This window comes from Gorilla gorilla, chromosome X, assembly GCF_029281585.2.
Source record: "Gorilla gorilla gorilla isolate KB3781 chromosome X, NHGRI_mGorGor1-v2.1_pri, whole genome shotgun sequence".
NCBI classification, from domain to species: Eukaryota; Metazoa; Chordata; class Mammalia; order Primates; family Hominidae; genus Gorilla; species Gorilla gorilla.
This window is the reverse complement of record NC_073247.2, coordinates 43,152,253-43,175,962: the sequence shown is the minus strand read 5'-3', so window position 1 is coordinate 43,175,962 and position 23,710 is coordinate 43,152,253. Positions and strand designations below refer to the sequence as shown.

Genomic DNA, 23,710 nt, shown 5'->3' with positions numbered 1-23,710 from the left:
CATAGGAAAAATAATTAGTTCCAGTTGATGATACTGGCATCTTCATTCATGAAACGATTGGGGTCTATCTTTCTTATGAATAGATCTATAAAGAACAAAAATCAACTTTCCTAGAAAATCTCTTCATTTGATGCCATGACATGTGTGAAGTGATCTCCATCTTAGGTACAATGTAAAATTCTGTGATGATGAAAACATATTTTGGGGTGCTGAAACAAAGCATAAGCCTCTTTATATATCTTTATTTCCAAATTCTCAGATTAAACATGGTTTTATTTTAAAATGTCTTTTATTCCAAGGTCTCTTTGGAAAATATACAAATGTAGAATTCAGGCAAATTTCTGTTTTCGTCAGTTTGCTTAGTCTGAAATTCTAGAGCCATTTCCAATTTTGTTTTACAAACTGCAGAAAAAAGTTTAATCTCACCTTAGAACATATATACATATACATATCTAAATAAACCCATATGCACATCTGAAACAAAAATTGAGACAATAATTGTTAGTATTATATAAGTGACACAGACTAATATTTTTCTGTTTAATTTTAAAATATTCCTATTCATAACCTAACATGATTTTATGAACCATGAATGGATTCTGACTTACAATTTGAGAAACAATAGTCTATCTAGACAAATAATTACTCAGATCTTAAATTAAAATTTTGATTATAATTCTGTATATATATAGTTGAATTTATGGATATAAATATAAAATTTTGTATAGCTTATTCAGATTTGAATTTAGCTTTAAGAAGGCTGTCTTTGAAATGTTTTTGTTTTATGCACATCCTCAGACAAAATATTTAGGTTCGGAATTTGAGTACTAGATGTCATGTCCTTGAGTATAAGGATACACCTTTTAATATTTTCTTCCAAAATTCAATCCTGTGTAAATATCAATAAATCATAAAGTGTTTAATATTTTGATTCAAATTGCACAGTGTAAAGTATTGTGTTACTTGAGTATTAGTGCTGTTTACAATGCTTCGTTTGGAGAAGATTATTTGAACTCAGGATTGTTAATGATTTTTAAGAACTCTTAAATACGAGCTAGGTTGAGGTTCAGATTTCAAAAAGGGTTAAATAATGTTTGCTCTTACACATTTTTGGGGGCGTATTTTCGACAATAATTTTCCATCTCCTGAAACCTGAACAGTGACTTAAGAAGGTAATCTTGGGGCAATTTATGCTTCAAAACACTTCTTATATATGCACAGGAATTTGATAATAATTACAGCCGTAACATACTTTATTTAGTTGTTATACAAGATCACTCTGTGAAGTGTATTATGCACTCTTTAATTCTTACCACAATCTTATTATGGAAGTATTATTGTTCCCATTTTACAGAAGCAGAAAGTAAGGCTTATGCGGGGCTAGGTAACTCCCAAAGTCACAAGATTCCCTTTCTTTCTATATCATCAATTTCAGCATAAGTGGTTGGTTCATATAGGAACATAACAGGAGTAGGAAAGGATATGATAGGGTTTCTTGGTCGTTTGTATTTTCTTGAAAAAATTACCTTCTTTCTTCATTTGAAGCAGGGTCTGGTTCAGATAGGAAGCATTATCTCCCAGGGCTGCCAGCAACCTTGTTTACTCAGTTATAGACATAACACACTTACGCCATATTCTTTGAATCTTACTAAACTTACTGTGAGCTCACCAGACTTCTGTGCTTCTAGGGCATTGAAAATGCTATATGCAAATAGGACAGACACACATATTATACCACCTGTCTCCTCTGCTTATGTGCATCCTTCATTGCCCATTGGACTTCACTTCTAAAACACAAATTCAAAAGTAAAATTATTTACAATTTCAGAATAGTATCAGCAGATAATAGAGGCATGTGTTTCTTCTGCGCTCAGGGCCCTGTGCAACTGCTCAGGTTGCACAAACGTGAAGCTGGTTCCACCTGCGCACATCTCTCAGGCTGCCTTTATGTCATTTTCCCCGTTAATGCTGACTTTGATATTTATTATTGATAGTATTTAGAGACAGAAGAGATACACCATGGAAGTTGTTCTAACCCTTAAGACCTTCAGAAATTGCCTTATTCTTAGACAAGTGTTCCATGCAAATAGCCCTTTCAGTGCACTTACCCTCTTTGATATGATGAAGTTGGGTGATTTTGACTTACCAGGATGACCTTTCTCTGCCACTTTTGTATAAACTGGAAAAAGAGTGCGTCATTTGATGAAAATGTCATTGCAATAACTGCCACTATGCCTTGTCATCTCGAAGGACTTAACAGTTGGGGAAATTTAAAATATTGAATTTTCAAAATCTGAGCATTTATCAGAAGAGCACAAGTAAGTTGGTGCTGGCAGCTTAGTGGGTTAAGTCCCAGAACTGAGAAGGACAGGAAATGCAGCACATACACACCAGTTGAAAACCACCAAAGGTTGAGTTTTCTCTAGGTGAGATTATGAAATCCCCCAAACAGCTTCTGTTGTTCTACACTGCTTTTTGATTCCTTTACAAAACCCTATTGGTTAGGGGGCCCCGTGCTTGCTTGCAATATTTGTGGAATGCAGAAGATTTCTCTACAAATATTTCTCCAATATTTGTTTGTTCTGCTCACCTCCATAAATAGTATGCCTATGTCCTTGACCTCAGCAAAGTCCCTCTTGAGTATGTTCTCAGGATTTTTGAAGCCCAGCGACCTACAAGGAGTACACTCCTCCCAAAGCAAAACCTCCTGCAAACTTAGTAGTTTACTCAAAATTTTGCCCTTGATAAATGCCTTTAGGTTAAAGCAGCAGACATGTAGTTTATCCCAAGAAGCCTCTCCTATCACTTGAGAGTATGGTTCCTATAGCATGCAAATCTCTGCAAACATATGGCCAGGTTTACAGCTCATGTAAACTACCCTGTCTCTATTACTTGGCTTCAGATGGGGAGAAGTTAGAGCCACGCGGAGGGCTCCAGCCTCTCCAGAGGAAGCCTTTCTCACCAGATTTTTCTAATCGACCTCCTTGCTTGCTCTTACACACCTTTAAGCTAGATAGTGGATTAAGGGTTGTGAGAACAATTTTGTGATCACTTCTTAGCAATTTTTTAACAGGTACCCTGGATCTTCTGTTTAGAATTATGGATGCTTTGTACACTTTGCTCTTGGCTTTAGGGTCCAGACAGAAATTCCAAGACAACCATTTGCATTCTCACTTTATATCCTGCTAATTAAATTGGGTAAAGCATACTTCATATTTTACTTCTTCTAAGATATTGTCTTACTATTTAAATTGTGGCCTTCTGGAAATAAAGGCTAAATCACAGAAGTCATTATGCTGTTAGAAATTTTAGATGGGTGGGTGAGGTATTTTTTTTCTTTCTAAATTTTGCCTTTCTTTCCCCTACCTCCTTGTTTTCTTACTGATACCTTTACTGGTCTGTAAACATTTGGAAATATTTCATTACCTAGGGCCTCTCAGGAAGAGATATTTCCTTTAATGCCATTGCAAAGGTATGTAAATATAATTCCGATAATGTATATGTAAGTTATTATAAATAAGAATTGAGGAACATTCCTACAGATCAATATTTATAGCATTTAAAAAGCAACATGAGGTGATATACTAATTTACTCCTTCCAGTAATCTAGAAGAGCTTTAATAGAATACAAATTTGGTGTGGATTTTGACTGCTATTTGAAAATTGATGTATGCATGAGGAAGTTAAAATGAAAGCTCACTATTGTCTGTATCTGCTTTTCCTGTGTCTGATAATGCAGGTGGACAGTCCTAGCATTTGAAATATTTCATTCGATTTATCATTTAATGTACTTGAACAATCTGCAAAGACATTAATTGTGTAACACCCAATTTATTTTATTGTGCAGCATTTGGAAGCTCCTGAAGACAAGTCATTTGGCAGTTCATTGATGGAGAGTGAAGTAAACCTGGACCGTTACCAAACAGCTTTAGAAGAAGTATTATCATGGCTTCTTTCTGCTGAGGACACATTGCAAGCACAAGGAGAGATTTCTAATGATGTGGAAGTGGTGAAAGAACAGTTTCATACTCATGAGGTAAACTAAAACGTTAATTTACCAAACAAAACATATGACTTGCTATAATGGCAAGTCATCCTTTTTCCTCAATTACTCTCTTACATCCTTGCATTTTGGAAATTTAGTTATTATGATGTGCTTGGGATTCCAACAGTCAGATTTTGAAGTTTTCTTTTGGAGGGCATCCATTGAAGGCATTTCCATCTGATTGGCCAACAGGAATACGAAAGCCCAACTCCTTTCTCTTGTGTCAAGGCAGTGCTGAGGCTTTACTTACATTCCTGAGTCGATGTGTGGTATTGGGCTTAACTTCTCTCAGTGGGAGACTTTTCCTGAGATGATACACTCTCGTTTGGCTTCTTTCCCTTCCCTGTCCTTTTTCCTCCATCTTCAACTCCGTTGCAGAACTTCCTGGGAGCTCTTCCTTAATAAATCACTTGCACTGAAGTCCTTATCTCGGGGCCTGCTTCTGAAGAACTTGACTTAAGATAATTTTCCTTAATCCATATTAAAAGTGGTTTTGGGATTCTGCAAACACAAATTAAATTCTTTTACTGGGAATATAAATCTAAATGGGCCACAAGTTTAAAACTGCAAACAAATAAAACTCAAAACCACACCGATCTACCTAGAGTTCTAATTACAATTGTTAACTTCCTTCTTTGTCAGGGGTACATGATGGATTTGACAGCCCATCAGGGACGGGTTGGTAATATTCTACAATTGGGAAGTAAGCTGATTGGAACAGGAAAATTATCAGAAGATGAAGAAACTGAAGTACAAGAGCAGATGAATCTCCTAAATTCAAGATGGGAATGCCTCAGGGTAGCTAGCATGGAAAAACAAAGCAAGTAAGTCCTTTTTTGTTTTTAATTAAGAAGACTAACAAGTTTTGGAAGTTTGTGATTATTTTGATGTGGTTTGATGGTTAAGTTATGATTCTCAGTTTGTTCCCAAGGCACACAGCTTTCTTTCAAGGGACACTGTGGTTGGATTTTCATGGAAATAACATTTTGGTTTTCACTTTTATAACTAAAAGAGCAGATGTTAGATAGATGCACTGTTATCTACAGAACTATGTTTTAAGATTTGCCAAAATTCTGTCATAGTTATTATTTTCTAGGTTTTCCTCCAAAAATTAAAATGTAACTATAAAAGGCCCAGAAGCATGCACAGGAGATCATGTACATAAAATCACCTATTAGCTACAGTTGACAGGAAACTTCTCTTCTGAAGAAAAAGTCCTTGAAAATATTAAAGAGTTACTCATCTATATATGGAAATCCTCTTGAAAAACATTATTCAAACGTTTTGGGAAATTCTTATTCAAATACAGTATGGCTATGAATTATCTTAAGAATATATATTGACTTAATAAAAAAGAGGTTTTGAGACATTTCTGAAAAATGATATATTTCTTATAAAGATAACAAGCAGATCTCATCATTCTGGATATGTTGCTTTGATTTATATTGTTAGGTGTGTATATTCATGTAAAGCCTATCAAGACAAGATAGATTTATTTTTAAATGAAAAGAAATGAAGTGCCAACTGTGGATTTGAATACATTAAGTGAAAAAAAATTGTCCAAATGCCTTAAGTTTATTTAACTATTATTTATGAAGTTCAAAAGCTTTAAAAATAGGACCAAGGAAACTCATTAGATATGCTAGAAGGATTGGTATTCCAGTACTAAATTATAGTGTGAAATTAGGGAGGGGAAAACACATTTTTAAGCTCAGGCCTTTTGAAAGAATAAATAAGGTACATGTAAGATAGAGGTTTCATAACTATATATGTATTCCAAGCCAGGAGATACTAGTCTATGCATATTGATATTATTCGCCTGCTGTGATCGTGGTGATGATTGTCACTACCCCTAGATGTGAGAGGTACAATAATCATATTATAACTGTTGAGTCTGCCCACCCCCAGTGTTTACCAGGTCCACTAATTTACTCCATCTATTATCGATATTAAGATATAACATGCCTACTGTGGTCATATGCCAACATTCTTCAGGTTAGAACTTCTATTTGCAGTGATCTGTGGAACTTAAAGCAACCTCAAACAAAATTAGAAAGTTTTGAAAATCCAACCTCCTCTTTACTGTCCTTGCCATAATAGCCACCAGTGTCTTCTCCTTTGTGCACTCTAGTTTTCCATCCTCTCCTGGAGGCTAAATGCTCTCAATGTTCTTATACTCCCCATTTTCAATAAAACTAACAATATGGCATTAATTATTCATACTAATCAGTTAATTAATTGCTGTGTGAAATTGAGTTGCAAGAAAATATGAATTCCTCCTGGAATTACAATTGCAACTTTGCTCATCTGAAACATAAAGTCTTTTATCTGTGATTCTAACATTTAAAAAGATGTTCATTCAAAAAATCCCCCCTTCAAGGGATATCTGCCATTAAGTGAAGGATGACAGACACCTAGACTTCTGTGCGTGTAATTTCCTCATCCCCATCCCACTAGAGAATGGAAATGCTAAAATGGCAGTATTACCACCTAGCTGAGATTGACATAAAAAATTAGTTTGTCCTTAGGGAAGATTCAAGAGCTTTGGTACGTGTTACAGCTTTTAGAATAATTGTCCAGAAGGCAAGGAGAGCCTTCTAGCTGGTATAGCTTTTGCTAAAACATCTCACAGAGTTTTTAAAATGAGACACGTACATGTAACCACATCTATCACATAGACTTTTCTGGAAAATTCCTTAAAAATGAATATACAAAACATTATTTGAGCAACACAAATTCAGAAATAATATGAGAGTTTATAAATAACAGTCTTCCTTGCCACTTTCACTAACTATGTATGTGTTCATGCATAAAACCTATTAAATTCTAATGTGATAAGCCATTATGTAAACATTGCTGAACCTGATTTTTGAAAGATTTTGTGAGAGGAAACAAAAAACGTGATTATGAAAAGAGGGTATTGTCAGTATTTTTAAAAAACTAATCTAGGTTTTACTTCATGCTTCAAATAAATTATCATGGTCATATCAAATAAAATATCATGGTCATGATAATGGATTATCTCCAATGATTAGCTTCAACTTGGAGCATTACCTATTTTTTTTCTAAATATATGATGACTTCAGAGTAGAAGATTACTAGTAAACAAGAATGGATTTGTCGATACTTCTTTTCTCTCTCTACCTAAGACAGGGTTTGGATAGATCCAGTCGGAAGCCACTATTTCCTGCCTAAGCCTTGGTTTAGCTATTAGAGAAATGATAATTAACATTTGTCTAGGCATATTAAGTATATCCAAAGCTATGCTATAATTTCGAAGTTGATATAACAAAAGTTAAAAACTTCTTGTAAATACAGATAAGCTTATCACTAAAATCTATGAACATTTACACATAGCAATTATAAATCCTATCTACCAACATATTTACTATTAGGTTGCTGCAAAAGTAATCATGTTTTTTTCCATTGTAAGTAATGGGAAAAACTGTAATTACTTTTGTACCAACCTAATGACAACATCAAATTATATTTGATATATAGTCATTGTGAGATATATATATATATATACACATATAAAATACACATATATCTCTCTATATGAAGAAATGTTAATGGAATATGTTATCAAAAACAATTAATGGCACTGGAGACTCAATAATGATCATACAAGGTCTGGCCCCAGATCTCATGAAACATATTCTGTAGAGGCTGGCAGCCAAGAAAAAAAAGAACACAAGAAAAATACCAGATAGGAATATAGTTTTTGAAGAGATTAAAATGTAATGTGATAGAGAATGGTTGAGGGGGTGCTACTTTAGACTTTGGATCCAGGTAAGACTTTGAAGGTTGGTACCATTTAGTTTGAGATTTGAATGACAAGAAGGTACCACTATTTGCAGATCACAAGGAAGTGTAGTTCACGGAGTAGGAACAGCTAATGCAAAGGCCCTAAAATAGGGACAGTTTGGCTTGCTGGAGGAACCAAAAGGCCAGGGGGACTGGAGAGTTGCAGGGTGGTAAGTTAGATGGCTGAGTTCTGAGATGGGGTTGAAATATAGGTAGGAGACTGATTACATATTGTAGTGTCAGTGAGGGATTTGAATTCTAGACTAAGTGCAAGACAAAGCCATCAGATTTTATGTAGGTGAGAGATAGGTCAAGAAAACCTATCAGTAAGGCCACTGGAGGAAGAGAGGACAGTTATTAGGCCAGTGAAGTTGGCCAGTTAAGACACAGTAGTGTCTTAGACCAGCTGGTAGTTGTGATAAAAGTATACTCTACTATCTTAGCCATTTAGTTAATTTAAAAACCACTTCTCTGTTTAGTTTTAGTTCCTATTTTTTTATCCTTTTGACAGTAAAAATGCTTTTTCCTTTGGAAATAGACATCTTCGATTTGTGCCCACAGTTACTATTATTCAAGTTGCATCTAGGAAATGATATTTATCCCATAAACCATCAACAATTATACAAAACAAGAAATATTAAAAATACAAAGATAATAGCATGCCCTGATTTCTGCCTTACATAAAATCCTCTCCAGTTTGCCTAAGGAATAAGGGCTTGCTTTCTCAAACACTTATTTATGTGAACTGGGGCAGTATACTTTTCTTTTATGTTCTCTACTTTATAGTTTTGTAAAACAGCAATAGTTTTATGAGGCTGACATACCTCTAAAAGATACTAGGTGAGATAGGGTATAAAAAGTTAGTTTGTGAATGCAAAATTATTATAAAATGTAAAGAAAGATTATTGTGATAAATAAGATGATGAGCTGTCAGTTAACTATTTTACCATACCATGTCACTTTTTATATGTAATTTTATATTTACTATATGAAGTATTATATAATTTTATATTTAATTATATTTCATATATTTTATATAATAACTTTATATAATTTTTTAAATTTAAAAAAAAATTTTGCAGGGAATGAGGTCTTGCTATGTTTCCCAGGCCAGTCTCAAGCTCCTGGCCTCAAGTGATCCTCCCACCTTGGCCTCCCAAAGTACCAGGATTACAGACCTGAGCTACCAAACCTGACCCTCATAGATGTTTTTTACTTTGTTTCTCCAGCCTTTTCTAATTGCCTCACTCATTTTTTTCCCAAAGAGTATAGTTGTGGTTCTTTTGTATGGGGATAAGGGAGCATGAGCAGGATGATTAGAAATACATTTGCAGTTATTTTTTCACAATGGCAACATTTAAAAATATGCTTACGAAGGAATGTCAGGAAAGATAACCATACAGATACTTCCTCCTTTCTTTCTCCTTCGTAACCACACTCTAATTTGATTCTTTCCTTGCTATTGTATTTTCTCTCCAATTCTGTTGCTTTTATGGACATAAATTTATGATGAGGTAAAAGCTAATACAATAAAGAAGTTTATTAACACATCTCTAGTCACAAACGAGTTTGGCACATGCCGATACTGGTCAATTACAAAACTTTACCAATGTTTATAAGATTTAAAGGAGAAAACTAAGTTCCATTCCTTTCATAATATAATGATTAAAACGAGAATATTGATGTGGTTTTGTTAGAACCCCTTAAGAGGAGTAAGCCAATGATTTTTTTTTTAATGCTGTGGAATACACTTGGGATGGTAGGAGGTAAGGAAGTGGGAAGAAAAACACACAACTTCCAACTGTGGAAGTGCAAGAAGACAACTGGCATAGGGAAAACAGAAGATTTTCTTCTCTGTGAATAAACTAATTAATTTGATTGAAAAATGCAACCTGCAGAGAGCAAAAAAGATTTACTGACATTTTTATAAGGACTCAAAGTTAAGCACAGCAAGTTCCATCAACTTTTCTGATAATTGTAGTTAGGACATGCAGGCAGAAACTAAAACTTCTGTGACGGTAAGGGAAAAAAATGAAAGCAAGTCAGGAGGCCAAGTGAAGTTGTGTTTTTTGGTTTATATCAGCAGGAGGAGAGATATGAATAGTATCTGGGTAGAAACACAAGCCATAACATGGAAAATAATTGTGAATCACCATCAATGCTTTGACTGGACAGAAAAATACATCTAACAAATATGGTTCATCTCTTTTTTTTTCCCCCCAAATGTCTATTTGACTCTGGAAATAAGATGGCATATGTGAGAGTGGATAGAGAAAAGGAGGTGCTGAACAAATGAGTGGGTTATTTTCTCCCAAGTGCAGTGAAGTTTGCACATTTGAATATATGAATGAATAGATGAACAACTAAATTAAGTTATTCAGGTAATTCCAATCTTGGAATTGAATTCGTTGCAGTAAATGCTTTGGAGGTGCACAATCTCAAACTCCTAATTGTGATTTTATTTCACAATTTGGTAAGTTCATTGATTTTTCTTTTTTACTTCTTCCAATAATGTTAAAGCAATAGTAACTTGCAGATCAAGGTGGTGTAGGACCAGTAGCATCAGCGTCACCTGAGAACTTGTTAAAAATGCAGACTCTCAGCTCTCATTCTGATACATACAGAATCAGAATTGTGCAGTTTAGCAATATCCCATGTGATCCCTGATCAGTTTAAGTTTGAGAAGCACTGATCTAACTGAAATTAAGACAGAGTAGAAATCTAAACTTCTTTGTAATCCTCTACTTAGATATCTTCTGTTCCTATTTTTCTATCAAGTGAAGTGGGCCAAATATTTTAATTACTTTCTCAGGAGCTCTAAAAATGGTGCTGATATTTCATTCAGTCCTCATATGTTGATATCATACCCCATGGGTGATTAAGCAGTAGCAAGATTCTGGTGCAATAGTATATAACAGACAATATATGAGTGTTGATGAGTATTGATAATTAGCTATTGGACTAATAAGTAGGAATTATTTATAGATGATAACGTGACATTTGGTTAGGTTGCACATGGATTATGGTCATAATAATTTTTCTGTTAATAATTAAAAATGTGATAATGCAGCTAAATGTGGACATCTCTTGTACTAATAATACAATGCATGTGACTCATAGTTTAAATTACAGGAAAGCTAAATTTCTGGAATTCACAGAAAGGAGAGAGCAGTATCTTCAAAAACAATGCTTTCTCACAAAGATAAATAATGCTGATATGGTTTGGCTCATCTTGAATTGTAGTTCTCATAATCCCCATGTGTTGTAGGAGGGACCTGGTGGAAGGTAATTGAATCATGGGAGTGTAACCCTCATGCTGTTCTCATGATAGTGAGTTCTCACAAGATCTGATGGTTTTATAAGGGGCTTTTCCCCTTTTGCTTGGCCCTTCTTCCTGCTGCCATGTGAAGAAGGACATGTTTGCTTCCCCTTCCATCATGATTTTTTCTGAGGCCTCCCCAGCCATGCCGAACTGTGAGTCAATTAAACTTCTTTTCTTTATAAATTACCCAGTCTCTGTTATGTCTTTAATTAGCAGCGTGAGAACAGACTAGTACAGTACATTGGTACCGCAGAGAGTGGGGTGCTGCTATAAAGATACCCGAAAACGTGGAAGTGACTTTGGAACTGGGTAACAGCCAGGGGTTGGAACAATTCAAATTAAACTAATAGACTATCTCAGAGAGCAGATTTAATAGAAGTTGACATTTTAATCTTAGTACAAAAATTCCCAATCAGAAATATCAAAACTATGTCTTGTTCATAATTAAGTTATACTACTTATACATTCAAGAAATATTTATTGAGTGTGTAGTATGTGCCAGGCACTGTGCCAGATGCTATGTAGTGTCAAAATTATTGAAGTTGAGAGTGAGCTTCTATTTCCACATAAATGAATATAATTTCAGTGTGTCAACATTACCTATTCTTACTAGAGATAATTTAAACAGTCTTCCAAACGTGATATATTCATATTTGTCCTTGGCTCCTGATGACATCTGCAAGTTGCTTTATTTTCTTTAAAAGCATTTAATCAGGAAGATTGATTTGAGGGTTGCCATAATGTATTTGCCACAAGAATCTTTTTCTTTTTTTTTTCTTTTTCTTTTTTTTTTTTTTTTGAGACGGAGTCTTGCTGTCTCCCAGGCTGGAGTGCAGTGGCGCGATCTCGGCTCACTGCAAGCTCTGCCCCCCGGGTTCACGCCATTCTCCTGCCTCAGCCTCCCCAGTAGCTGGGACTACAGGTGCCCGCAACCACGCTCGGCTAACTTTTTGTATTTTTACTAGAGACGGGGTTTCACCATGTTATTCAGGATGGTCTCAATCTCCTGACCTCGTGATCCACCTGCCTCAGCCTCCTCAGCCTCAGTGCTGGGATTACAGGCATCAGCCACTGCGCCTGGCCAAGAATCTTTTGCATCCAGCCACGCAGCTTCTTTATGTTATTGTTACTAAATTGAATTTATGTTTTCAAAATGAAAATAAATGTGTTTGCATTTGAACTTTAATCTTGCCTCGGATAGTTGAAAAATATTAATAATTAAACTGTTCAGCTATATGGATGGAGGACAAAAGTGGATCATGATTTGAAAACAATGACACATTTTCGATTCTCTCATAGAATTCAGTATAAAAACAATACTATTTCTCACATTCCATTAAGTAGGAAAATAAATGTTAGTGCATGTTTAATTTTGTGAATAAATGGAACATTTTCCTTCATTTCTAGTTGTTGGATGGGGAACTTTATATTAGGTTCTTTCTGAAATATTTACTGTGAGGTTGTAATTTAAAGTTTGACCTCCAAGACCAGGTTGCAGGGTGCAATATAATAACTATGGCAATTAGTGGGAATTTTTGAAAATTATACATGACATGCTCTCCTTGGCTTCTTTCCTAGCCCATGATGTCAGCATACTTCGTGGTGGGAAAGAAGGTGCTGTAAAGAGGAGAATGAACACATTAGTTTTAGGGGGAAAAAAACTGTATAATTTTGTCAGACCTTGCCTCACTTCATTCTCCAGTGGAAACTATTATATTAGTGCCTAAGATTTATACACACAGTGATACCATCCAGTGTCAGGCTTTGTAGCTGCGTCTAGTAAGGAATACCAGAATTTGGAGGAAAGCAGATCTAGTTACTGAGGCATGTAGGTAAACTAGGCCAGTAGGGTTTCTACACCTTCACAGATGCTGAGGGTACACATTCAGAAATTTAGCATGGGAACTAGAGGACAATAGCGATGGACGTACTTGTGGTAAAGGTGATGAGATAGTGAAAACAGTGACAGCTAAAGTCTTACACATTTGAGGGGGTAATTGGTTCTGTTTGGATTCTGGCTTTAAAGCTTATATTTCACAGGCCACTTATTGAACTTTGATAAACGTTATAAATCTTGGGAGATGAAAAATACTAATATGCTTCCTATGGAGCATTCATTATTGCCATGCAACAACAACAAAAAAACGATGTGCATATGTTTGTACATGCACTACTCAAGCTTTTCTTTTAAATGAATGTTGCTTTTCTATATTAAAACAAGTTTGCCATTTCTTGGATTATAATATATCATGATTTCTGATTCCTATATTTAATGATATACCATACATTTAAAAAATATCTAGTCATTTTATATGGCCACCATATATTTAAGGGAAAATGAGTCTCGAAGTTTATTGTGGAGGAGGTGGAGAAAAATCGCCAAACAGAAGCCTCCAGTAATTATCCCTGTTGCAGGAACATCAAATTGAACAACTGTCCACACTAGAAAAGCACCTTCATAAGTGTGAAAAATTAGGTGCATGATCGTAGTGCCTGGTTTTTGGGTTGTATCACTGAAAGAGGCACAGAAGAGGGTAGTAAAGGCAATATTCTATCACCTATACCAGCTTTCCCTCATCCATGGCAGCAGTCACATGGCATGAAGAGAGAGTCTATGTGCTTGCGGAAGGGAGATTGCAGTGATTATAGGACTTTGCATTGAAAATAAGTGCTGCCCTGTCACAGTGGAAACCAACAAAGAACAGAACTCAGCCAAATCCCACAGAGGGAGCATTTAGATGAACCCTAGACAGGGAAGAATCATCCATCCCAGTGGTTGGAACCTGAGTTCCAGCAAGCCTTGTCATCATGGATTAGAGTGCTCTGTGGTTCTAAATAAACTTAAAAGGTAGTCTAGGCCACAAGGACTGCAGTTCCTTTGCAAGTCCTGGTGCTGTGCTGGGCTCAGAGTCAGTGGACTTGGGATACATACAACCTAGTGAGACATCCGCTGGGGTAGCTAAGGGACTGCTTGTGCTTCCCTTCCCCCAACCTCAGGCAGCACAGCTCACAGCTCCAGGAAAGACTCCTTCCTTCCACTTATGAAGATGAGAGGAGACAAGAAAGAGAACTTTGTCTTGCTGCTTGGATACCAGCTCAGACATACAATAGGATAGGGCACCAGGCAGAGTCTTGAGGTCCCCATTCCAGGCCCTAGCTCACAGATAACATTTCTGAACACACCCTGGGCCAGAAGAGAGCCTGTCACCTTGAAGAGAAGGACCCAGTCCTGGCAGAATTCATGACATGCTGACCAAAGAGTCCTAGGGTCCTGAATAATCAGCAGCTGTAGCCAGGCAGTACTTGCTGTGGGTATTGGGTGAGACTCAGAGCTGTGATGGTTTCAGGTGTGACCCAGTACATTCCCAGCTGTGGTGGCTACAGGGAGAGAATCCTTCTGCTTAAGGAAAGGAGAGGTGAGAGTAAAGGGGACTTTGGCTTGCAGCTTGGGTTCCAGTTTGACCACAGTGGGGCAGAGCATCAAGTGGGCTCCTAGGGTCCCTGATTCCAGAGTTTGGCTCCTGGATTCCATTTTCTTACTGCCCTGAAGAGAGAGACTCAGTACTGACAGCATTCACCACAGGCTGACCAAAGTGGCCTTGGCCCTTGAGTGAACATTGGACCTCAGACAGTACTGTCTTTCGTTCAGTAGTAGTGGTGGCAATGAGGAGAGACATCTCTGTTTGTGGAAAGGGGAGAGAAGAGTGGGAAGGACTTTATCTTTTGGGTGGGGTGCCAGCTTAGCCACGGTAGAATAGAGCACCAGGTGGATTTCTTAGGTTCTTGAGTTGATATAGTTTGGACATGTGTGCCTGCACAAATCTCACGTTGAATTGTAGTAATCTGCAATGTTTGAGGTAGGGCCTAGTGGGAGCTGATTGGATCATGGGGGCAAATTTTTCATAATTGGTTGATACTGTCCTTGCAATAGTGAGTAAATACTTACAAGATCGGGTTGTTTAAAAGTGTGGCACCCTCCCTCTCACTCTTGCTCCTGCTGTGGCCATGTGATGTACCTGTTCCTCCTTCACCTTCTGCCATAATTGTAAGTTTCCTGAGGCCTCCCCAGAAGCTGAGCAGATGCCAGCATCATATTTCCTGTACAGCCTGTAGAACTGTGAGCCAATTAAGCCTCTTTTCTTTATAAATTACTCAGTCTCAGGTATTTATTGATAGCAATGCGAGAGTGGCCTAATACAGAAAATTGTTACCAAGAAGTGGGGCATTGCTGTCAAGATACTTGAAAATGTAGAAGCTGCTTTGAAATTGGGTAACAGACAGAAGTTGGATGAGTTTGGAGGGCTCAGAAGAAAACAGATGAGGGAAAATTTTGAATGTCTTAGAGACTGGTTAAATGATTGTTACCAAAATGCTGATACTGATATGGACAGTGAAGTCCAAGCTATCGAGGTCTCAGATGGAAAGAATGAACTTATTGGCTACTGGAGTAAATGACATGTTTGTTATCCCTTAGCAAAGAAGTTGGCTGTATTGTGTCCATGCGCTAGAGATCTGTGAAAGTTTGAACTTGAGAGTGATGATCTGGTGTGTCTGACCGAATGAATTTCTAAGCAGCAAAATGTTCAAGATGTGGTGTGGCCACTTCTAACAACCTACGCTGTGATGCAGGAGCAAAGAAATAAGATGGAATATTTATTATTTTATTTTATTTTATTTTATTTTATTTTATTTTATTGTACTTTAAGTTCTGAGATACATGTGCAGAACATGCAGGTTTTTTACATAGGTATACACGTATATTTAAAAGGAAAGCGACCATAAAGTTTTTCAAAATTTGCAACATGGATATGTGGTAGAAAATAAAAGCCCGTTTTCAGGAGAACTTAAGAAGGTTGCTGAGCAACCACTTGCTAGAAAAATTTGCATACCTACAAAGAAGGCAAGTGCTGATAGCCAAGACACTGGGGAAAAATGCCTGGAAGGCATTTCAGAGATCTAAAAGGCAGCCCTTCCAATGATAGATCCGGAGGCCTAAGAGGACAGAATGGTTTCCTGGGCCAGGCCCAGGGTCCCAGCTGCCCTGTTCAACCTCGTACACTGTGCCCTCACCCCAACCCCTCCCCCTCCCCCCAGCATCCTGGCCACTCTAGCTCCAGCTGTGGCTCAGAGCGGCCCAAGTACAGCTTGGGCCGCAGCTCCACCGGGTACAAGCCATAAGCCTGCAGGTGACAGAGTGCAAAAGTTGAGGCTTGGGAACCTCCATCTAGATTTTAGAGGTTGTATGGAAAAGCCTGGGTTTCCACGCAGAAGCCTGCTCCAGGGGCAGAACCCTCACAGAGAACTTCTCCTAGGGCAATGCAGAGGGAAAATGTGGGCTTCGATCCCCCACATGTAGTCCCCACTGGGGCACTGCCTAGTGGACCTGTAAGAAGAGGGACACTGTCCTCCAGACTCAAGAATGGTAGATCCACTGACAGCTTGCCCCTTGTATCTGGAAATGAAACACACACTCAGCACCAGACCATAAGAGCAGCTTTGGAAGCTGAACCCTAGAAAGCCACAAAGTTGGAGTCTACTCAAGGCCTTGGGAGCCCACCACTCCCACCAGTTTACCCTGGATGTAGGACATGGAGTCAAAGGAGATAATTTTGGAGCTTTAAGATTTAATGACTACCCTGCTGGGTTTCAGACTTGCATGAGACCTTTCTTTTGACCAACTTCACCCTTTTGGAATAGGAGTGTTGACTCAATGCTTATAATCCCATTGTATCTTGGAAGTAACTAATTGGTTTTTGATTTTACAGGCTCATAGGTAGAGGAAACTTATCTTGTCTCAGATGAGACTCCTGACTTTTGAGTTAATTCTGGAATACGTAAAGACCTTGGGGGACTGTTTGGAAGACATGATTGTATGTTTAAATGTGAGAAGGACTTGAGATTTGGGAGGGGCCAGGATGGAATAGTATGGTTTGGATGTATGTTCTTGCCCAAATCTCACATTGAATTACAATCCTCACTGTTGGAGGTGGGGCCTGGGTGGGAGCCGAATGAATCATGGGGTTGAATTTCTCATGAATGGTTTAGCACTATCCTCTTAGTGCTGTTGTCATGATAGTGGGTGAATTCTTGTGAGATCCAGTTGGTTTAAAGTGTGTAGTACCCTCCCACTCACCTCTGCCCTGGCAGTGTGACATGACTGCTCCTCCTTCACATTTTGCCATGATTGTAAATTTCCTGAGGCCTCCGCAGAAGCAGAGCAGATGCCAGCATCATGTCTCAGGGACAACCTGCAGAACCATGAGCCATTTAAGCCTCTTTTCTTCATAAATTACCCAGTATCAGATATTTCTTTATAGCATTGTGAGAATGGCCTAATACATGGCCCCAGGCCCTGGCTTACATACAGGATCTTGCAAACCCACCAGGGAAAAATTGCTACCCTGAAGTGAAAAACACAAGCTTCATTGGATTTGCCACCTGCTGATTCTAGAGTCCTTTGGCCTTGAGTGAATGTAGGTGATAGCCAGTCAGTGGTCAGTGTGGGCCTTGATCAAGACCCAGTGTTGTACTGGCTTTAGGAGTAACCCAACACAATCCTAGTCGTGGTAGCTACAGGGGTGCTTGTGTCACCCCTCCTTTAGCTCCAGGCAGCTCATCACAGAGAGAGACTCTCTTTGTTGAGGGGAAGGAAAGAGAAAAAGATTATCTACCAGGTAATACAGGGGATTTTCCTGAATCTTCCCAAAGATCACCAAGGCAGTACGTCTAAGAGTCTGCAAGAGTCACAGCATTACTGGGCTTGGGTGCACCCTAGTGCATATATGGCTGCAGTGACCAAAGGAATATATCACAACACCCAAGAACCTTCAAATACCTGGAAAGCCCTCCTGAGAAGTATGGATACAAACAAGCCCATACTGCAAAGACTACAATAAGTACCAAAGTCTTCAATGCCCAGACATTGATGAACATCCGGAAGCATCAAGACCATCCAAGAAAACATGATCTCACCAACTGAACTAAATAAGGCATCGCTGACCAATCTTGGAGAGACAGATATGTGACCTTTCAGACAGAGAATTCCAAATGGCTGATTTGAGGATGCTCAATAAAATCCAAGATAGTACAGAGAAGGAATTCAGAATCCTACACATAAATTTAACAAAGGGATTGAAATAAAAAGAATCGAACAAAAATTCTGGAGTTGAAAGATTTAACTGACATACTGAAGAATGCATCAGAGACGAGTAACAGAAGAATTGATCAAGCAGGAGAAAGAATTAGCTTGAAGACAAGCTATTTGTAAATACAGTCAGAGGAGACAAAAAAGTTCTAAAAAGTTTATTGAAGAGGGTAATAACACAGAACTTCCCCCACCTAGAGAGAGACATTAAAATTCAAGTACAAGAAGATAATAGAACACCAAGGAGATATAATATAAGTAAGACTACCTCAGGGCATTTAAAAATCAAACTTCCAAAGGTCAAGGATAAAGAAAAGATCTTAAAAGCAGTAATCTCACACACAAAAAAATCACATAGAAATAGCTCCAGTATGTCTGGCAGCACAATTTTCAGTGGAAAACTTCCAGGCCAGGAGAGTGGCATGATACATTTAAAGTGCTGAAGGAAAAAACTTTTATTCTAGAATAGTATATCCATGAAAATCCTCTTCAAACTTGAAGGAGAAATAAAGACTTTCTAAGACAAAGAAAAGCTGACAGATTTCATTAACACCAACCCTTTTCTACAAGAAATGGTAAAGGGAGTTCTTCAATCTTAAAGAAAAGGATGTTAATGAGCAATGAGTAATCGTCTGCAGTAACAAAACTCACTGGTAATAGTAAGGTTTGTTACTATTCTGTTACAAAGAGAATATTATAACACTGTGATTATGATGTCTTAACTACCCATATATTGAGTAAAAAGACTAAAACACGAACCTATCAAAAATAACTGCAACAACTTTTCAAGACATAGACACTATAATAAGATATAAATAGAAACAACAAAAAGAGTAGGGGGATGAAGTTAAAGTGTAGCATTTTTTTTTTATTTTTCTCTTTGCTTATTTGTTTATGCAACCAGTGTTGTCATGAGTTTCAAATAATGGATTATAACTTATTCTTTACAAACCTCATAGTTACCACAAATCAAATAATGTACTCAGCTACACAAAAATTAATAAGAACGTGTAACATATGACCAGAGAAAATTACTTTCACTAATAGTAACACAGGAAGGAAAGAGAGAATGAAGAGAAGGCCACAAAACAACCAGAAAGCAAATAGCAAAATGGGAAGTGTTTAAGTCCTTAACGTACCAATGATAACATGGAATGTAAATTGACTAAACTATCCAATCTAAATACATTGAGTGACAGAATGGATAAAAGAATATACAAGACACAATAATCTGTTACTTACAAGAAACAAACTTCACCAATAAAGATAAAGATAGACTGAAAATAATGGGATGGAACAAATATTCCATGCCAATGGAAACCAAAAATGAACAGGATTAGCTATTCTTTTATCAGACAAAATAGGTTTCAAGACAAAAACTATAAAAAGGGACAACGCCGGTCATTATAGAATGATAAAGGGGTCAATTCAGCAAGAGGACATAACAGTTGTAAATAAATATGTACCCAACATTGGAACACCCAGACGTATAAATCAAATATTATTAGAGTTAGAGAGATAGACCCCAAAACAGTAATAGCCGGTGATTTCAATTCCCCATTTTCAGCAGTGGCCAGATAGATCATCCAGACATAAAATCAACAAAGAAACATCAGACTTATTATGCACTGTAGACCAATTTGAACTAATAGATATTTACAGAACATTTTATCCAACAGCTGCAGAGTACATATTCTTCTTCTCAGCACATGGATAATTTTCAAGGACAAGCCATATGTTATGCCACGAAACAAGTCTTAGAAAATTCAAAAATCAAAATAACGTAAATTAGCTTTTCTGATAACAACTGAATATATCAAGATATCAGTAGGAAGAATTTTGGAAACTATAGACACACGTGGAAATTAAACAATATGCTCTTGAATTATCAGTGGGTCAAAGAAGAAGTTAAGAAGGAAACTATAGAATTTCTTGAAACAAATGAAAAAGGGAACGCAATGTAACCAAAACCTATGGGAAGCAGTGAAAGCAGTACTATGAGGAAAGTTTATAGGTGTAAATACCTATATCAAAAAAGCAGAAGAACTTTCAAATAACTGAATGATACACCTTAAAGAGCTAGAAAAGAAGGACCAAACCAAACCCAAAATTAGTATGAGAAAATAAATATTACAGTAAGGAACAGAGCTGAAATACATTAAAGTACAACAAAATGATACAAAAGATCAACAAAACAAAAAGATGGTTTTTTTGAAAGGGTAAACAAAAATGACAAGTCTTAAGCTTGACTAAGAAAGAATGAGATCCAGTCACTTACAACAACATGGATGGAACTGGAGGACGTTATGTTGATTAAAATAAGCCAGGCACAGAAAAACAAACTTTGCATGTTTTCACTTACTTGTGAGAGCTAAAAAAAAAAAAAAAAAAAAAAAAAATTAAAACAACTGAACTCATGGAGATAGAGACTAGAATGATGGTTACCAGAGGATGGGAATGTTAGTGGGTCGGGGGCAGTGGGGATCATTAATTGGTACAAAAATATAGTTAGATGGAATGAATGTGATCTAGTATTTGATAGCACAACAGGATGATTACTGTCAAACATAATTTGTTGTACATTTTAAAATAACAAAAAGTATAATTGGAATGTTTGTCACATAAAGAAATGATAAATGCTTGAGGTGATGGATACCCTATTAACCCTAATGTCATTTTATGCCTGTATGAATATGTCTCTTGTATCCCATAAATATAAACACATACTATATACCCACAAAAATAAAAATTTAAAAAATAGGGTATTGTGGTTTCTATCATTAAAGTAAACATCATGCTAAGACCAATTGTCTCAAGAGTAACAACTGTAATTTTCGTTTTGGTGAAAATAATAAAATTATTAATGACAATCTCTGTATAAAATTCCACCAAATGAACTTCTTTTTTCTATTTTTTTAATATTTATAATCAGTGCCATAAATGACTTTATATTAGATATAAAGTTAATCTCTGAAAAGTTAATTTTAGTTCAGGCAATATTGCATGATTGTGAAGCAGGCCCTGGAGCCAAACTACCTGAGTTCCCACTTTGTCACCTTCCCATGTTTGCGTTTTGACCCAAGTAAGCCTTTGTTTCCCCACCTGTAAATTGGGGCTAATATCAGTTGCTGAATCAATAGGATTAATTACAATAATACCTCTTTTTTTCTGACACATAATTATTATTTTGTATTTAAAAATTATATTTAAAAGCCCCAAATTCTACAAGATCAAAATTACTCTTTAGTAAATCTTCTTTTTTATTTGTAATTTCTGTGGGTACATAATGGATATTTTAGTACTTGTGTAAGTCATTTATAAATAAGTAAAGACATGTTTGTGCATCCTGATCCTTTGTCTCCATGTTACCTCTGTGCATCTGGTTCATGTTAACCCTGACATGTCATGTTGTCTGGATACAGCTTTCCAGGTATTTGCCACTTGTGAGGACCCAAGGGCTAAAGTAAAAATTATGGCTGTGTCCTGGGGGGGGTGAAAAAAAAAAAGAGGCACAGTCGTTCTCAACCCTGGATGTTCATTCGAATTACCTGGTTGGATACTTTTTTAAAGAACCAATACCTGGTCTCCATTCCCAGATATTCTGATTGAATTGTTGGGGTATAGGGCTGGGACGTCATTTTGAAAAGTTCTCTCAGTGATTCTAATCAATTAGTACCTTTTTATATTAAGGCATTATTTATATAAATTCCACTAATTCACCTATCTGTGATAGTTTGAATAAAAGCCGGACTTAAACATTACCTCAATTAATAACTTTCTTTCTTTTAACCTATCTTGGATTTCTTTTCTTTTTTCTCTCCCTCTTTTATTATTATTATTATACTTTAATTTCTGGGATACATGTGTGCAACTCGCAGGTTTGATACATGGGTATACATGTGCCATGTTGGTCTGCTGCACCCATCAGCTCATTTACATTAGGTATTTCTCCTAATGCTATTCCTCCCCCAGCCCCCAATAACTTTCTTAATAGAGAATGAAACAAAAGCTGAAACAAAGTTGATTTTAAAAATTACTTATTTAAGCAGATGACAGCATTCTAGAAGCATCTAGTTGCATATAAAGAATTGTTAAGCTAAAACCAAAACTAATCTATCTATAAGAACCACCTTGCTAGAATTTTTGAGCCATCATTTTGTTATTTTTATTTATTTTTTTAAGACGGAGTTTTGTTCTTTCACCCAGGCTGGAGTGAAGTGGTGCGATGTCAGCTCACTGCAACCTCTGTCCCCCCGGGTTCACTTGATTCTCCTGCCTCAGCCTCCTGAGTAGCTGGGATTAAGAGGTGCTTGCCACCACGCCCAGCTAATTTTTGTATTTTTAGTAGAGATGGGGTTTCTACTGGCCAGGCTGGTCTTGAACTCCTGACCTCAGGTGATCCAGCCACCTCGGCCTCCCAAAATGCTGGGACTACAGGCCTGAGCCACTGTGCCCAGCCTGAGCCATCATTTTGAATAAGTAAATAAATCAATTCAAATTTTCATCAGTACAATTTTAGTTTCTAAATGGTGTGCATTTAAAAGTAAAAACATGCATTAAAAATTAAGTTTCTCTAATTTGTACTGGTATCCTTCCCTTAAATCATATTATATAGGTTTTTTTTCTGACTTAAATCATGTAATTGTATTTTACATGTAAGACATGTTAATTGAACATCACTGGTAGTTCTTTTCTAATCTAGACTTTCATTATAATACATTACCTCCTTTTATTAGTTGTATTTTTTTAAATTGAGGATTGCATATATGCCAGTAACTGTGAATTCTAGGGAATTGGGCCTGAGAGCCTGTCTTCCTAAAGAGCTCACACCTCTTGGTAATTTTTCAGTTTTAATTGTAATCCTCTAGGTTTTATAAAGTCTATCCATTTTTGCCTTTATTAGTTAGTGCCTAGCATATGATTATGTTTTCCTAATATATGTTTATACATTTTATAATGTATTTCCATAAAGCACAAAAATGCTATTAGGACCATCAAATGCAGGCTGAAATTAATGAAAACATGTAATATTTTGCATTTATAAATTTGTATATGGAAAATGAAAATTTCAAAAAATGCTATTAATGTTTATTGCTAGATTGCTAAACTTAGGATATCATTCCTCATAGACATTGGAGGACAAAATAAATTCGTATGGATAAGTACTTGCAAATAAGGATTCACGGATATTGGTAATCTAATCATCTGTCGGTTTATAGCTGTGCTGTCCAATATTGCAGCCACTAGCTATGTGTAGGTAAATTATAATTATTATAATTAAATATAGTTAAAAATTCAGTTTCTGAGCCTTACCAGTCATACACATTTCAAGTGTTCATTATTCCCACCTGACTAGTGTCCATTATATATGTATACCTATAGTGCACACATA

The 23,710-nt window shown here is 36.7% G+C and overlaps 1 protein-coding gene across 8 annotated transcripts in view; it reads left to right on the top strand.

Moving 5' to 3' along the window:
- DMD (dystrophin) overlaps positions 1 to 23,710 on the top strand; it is a 2,091,067-nt gene that overhangs the window by 563,298 nt on the left and 1,504,059 nt on the right. For all 8 annotated transcript variants that reach the window (XM_055376532.2, XM_055376533.2, XM_055376528.2 and 5 more), the window contains exons 10-11: positions 3,848 to 4,036; positions 4,688 to 4,869. In XM_055376532.2, coding sequence (XP_055232507.1) covers positions 3,848 to 4,036; positions 4,688 to 4,869 — 371 coding nt within the window. The remainder of the gene's footprint in view (positions 1 to 3,847; positions 4,037 to 4,687; positions 4,870 to 23,710) is intronic.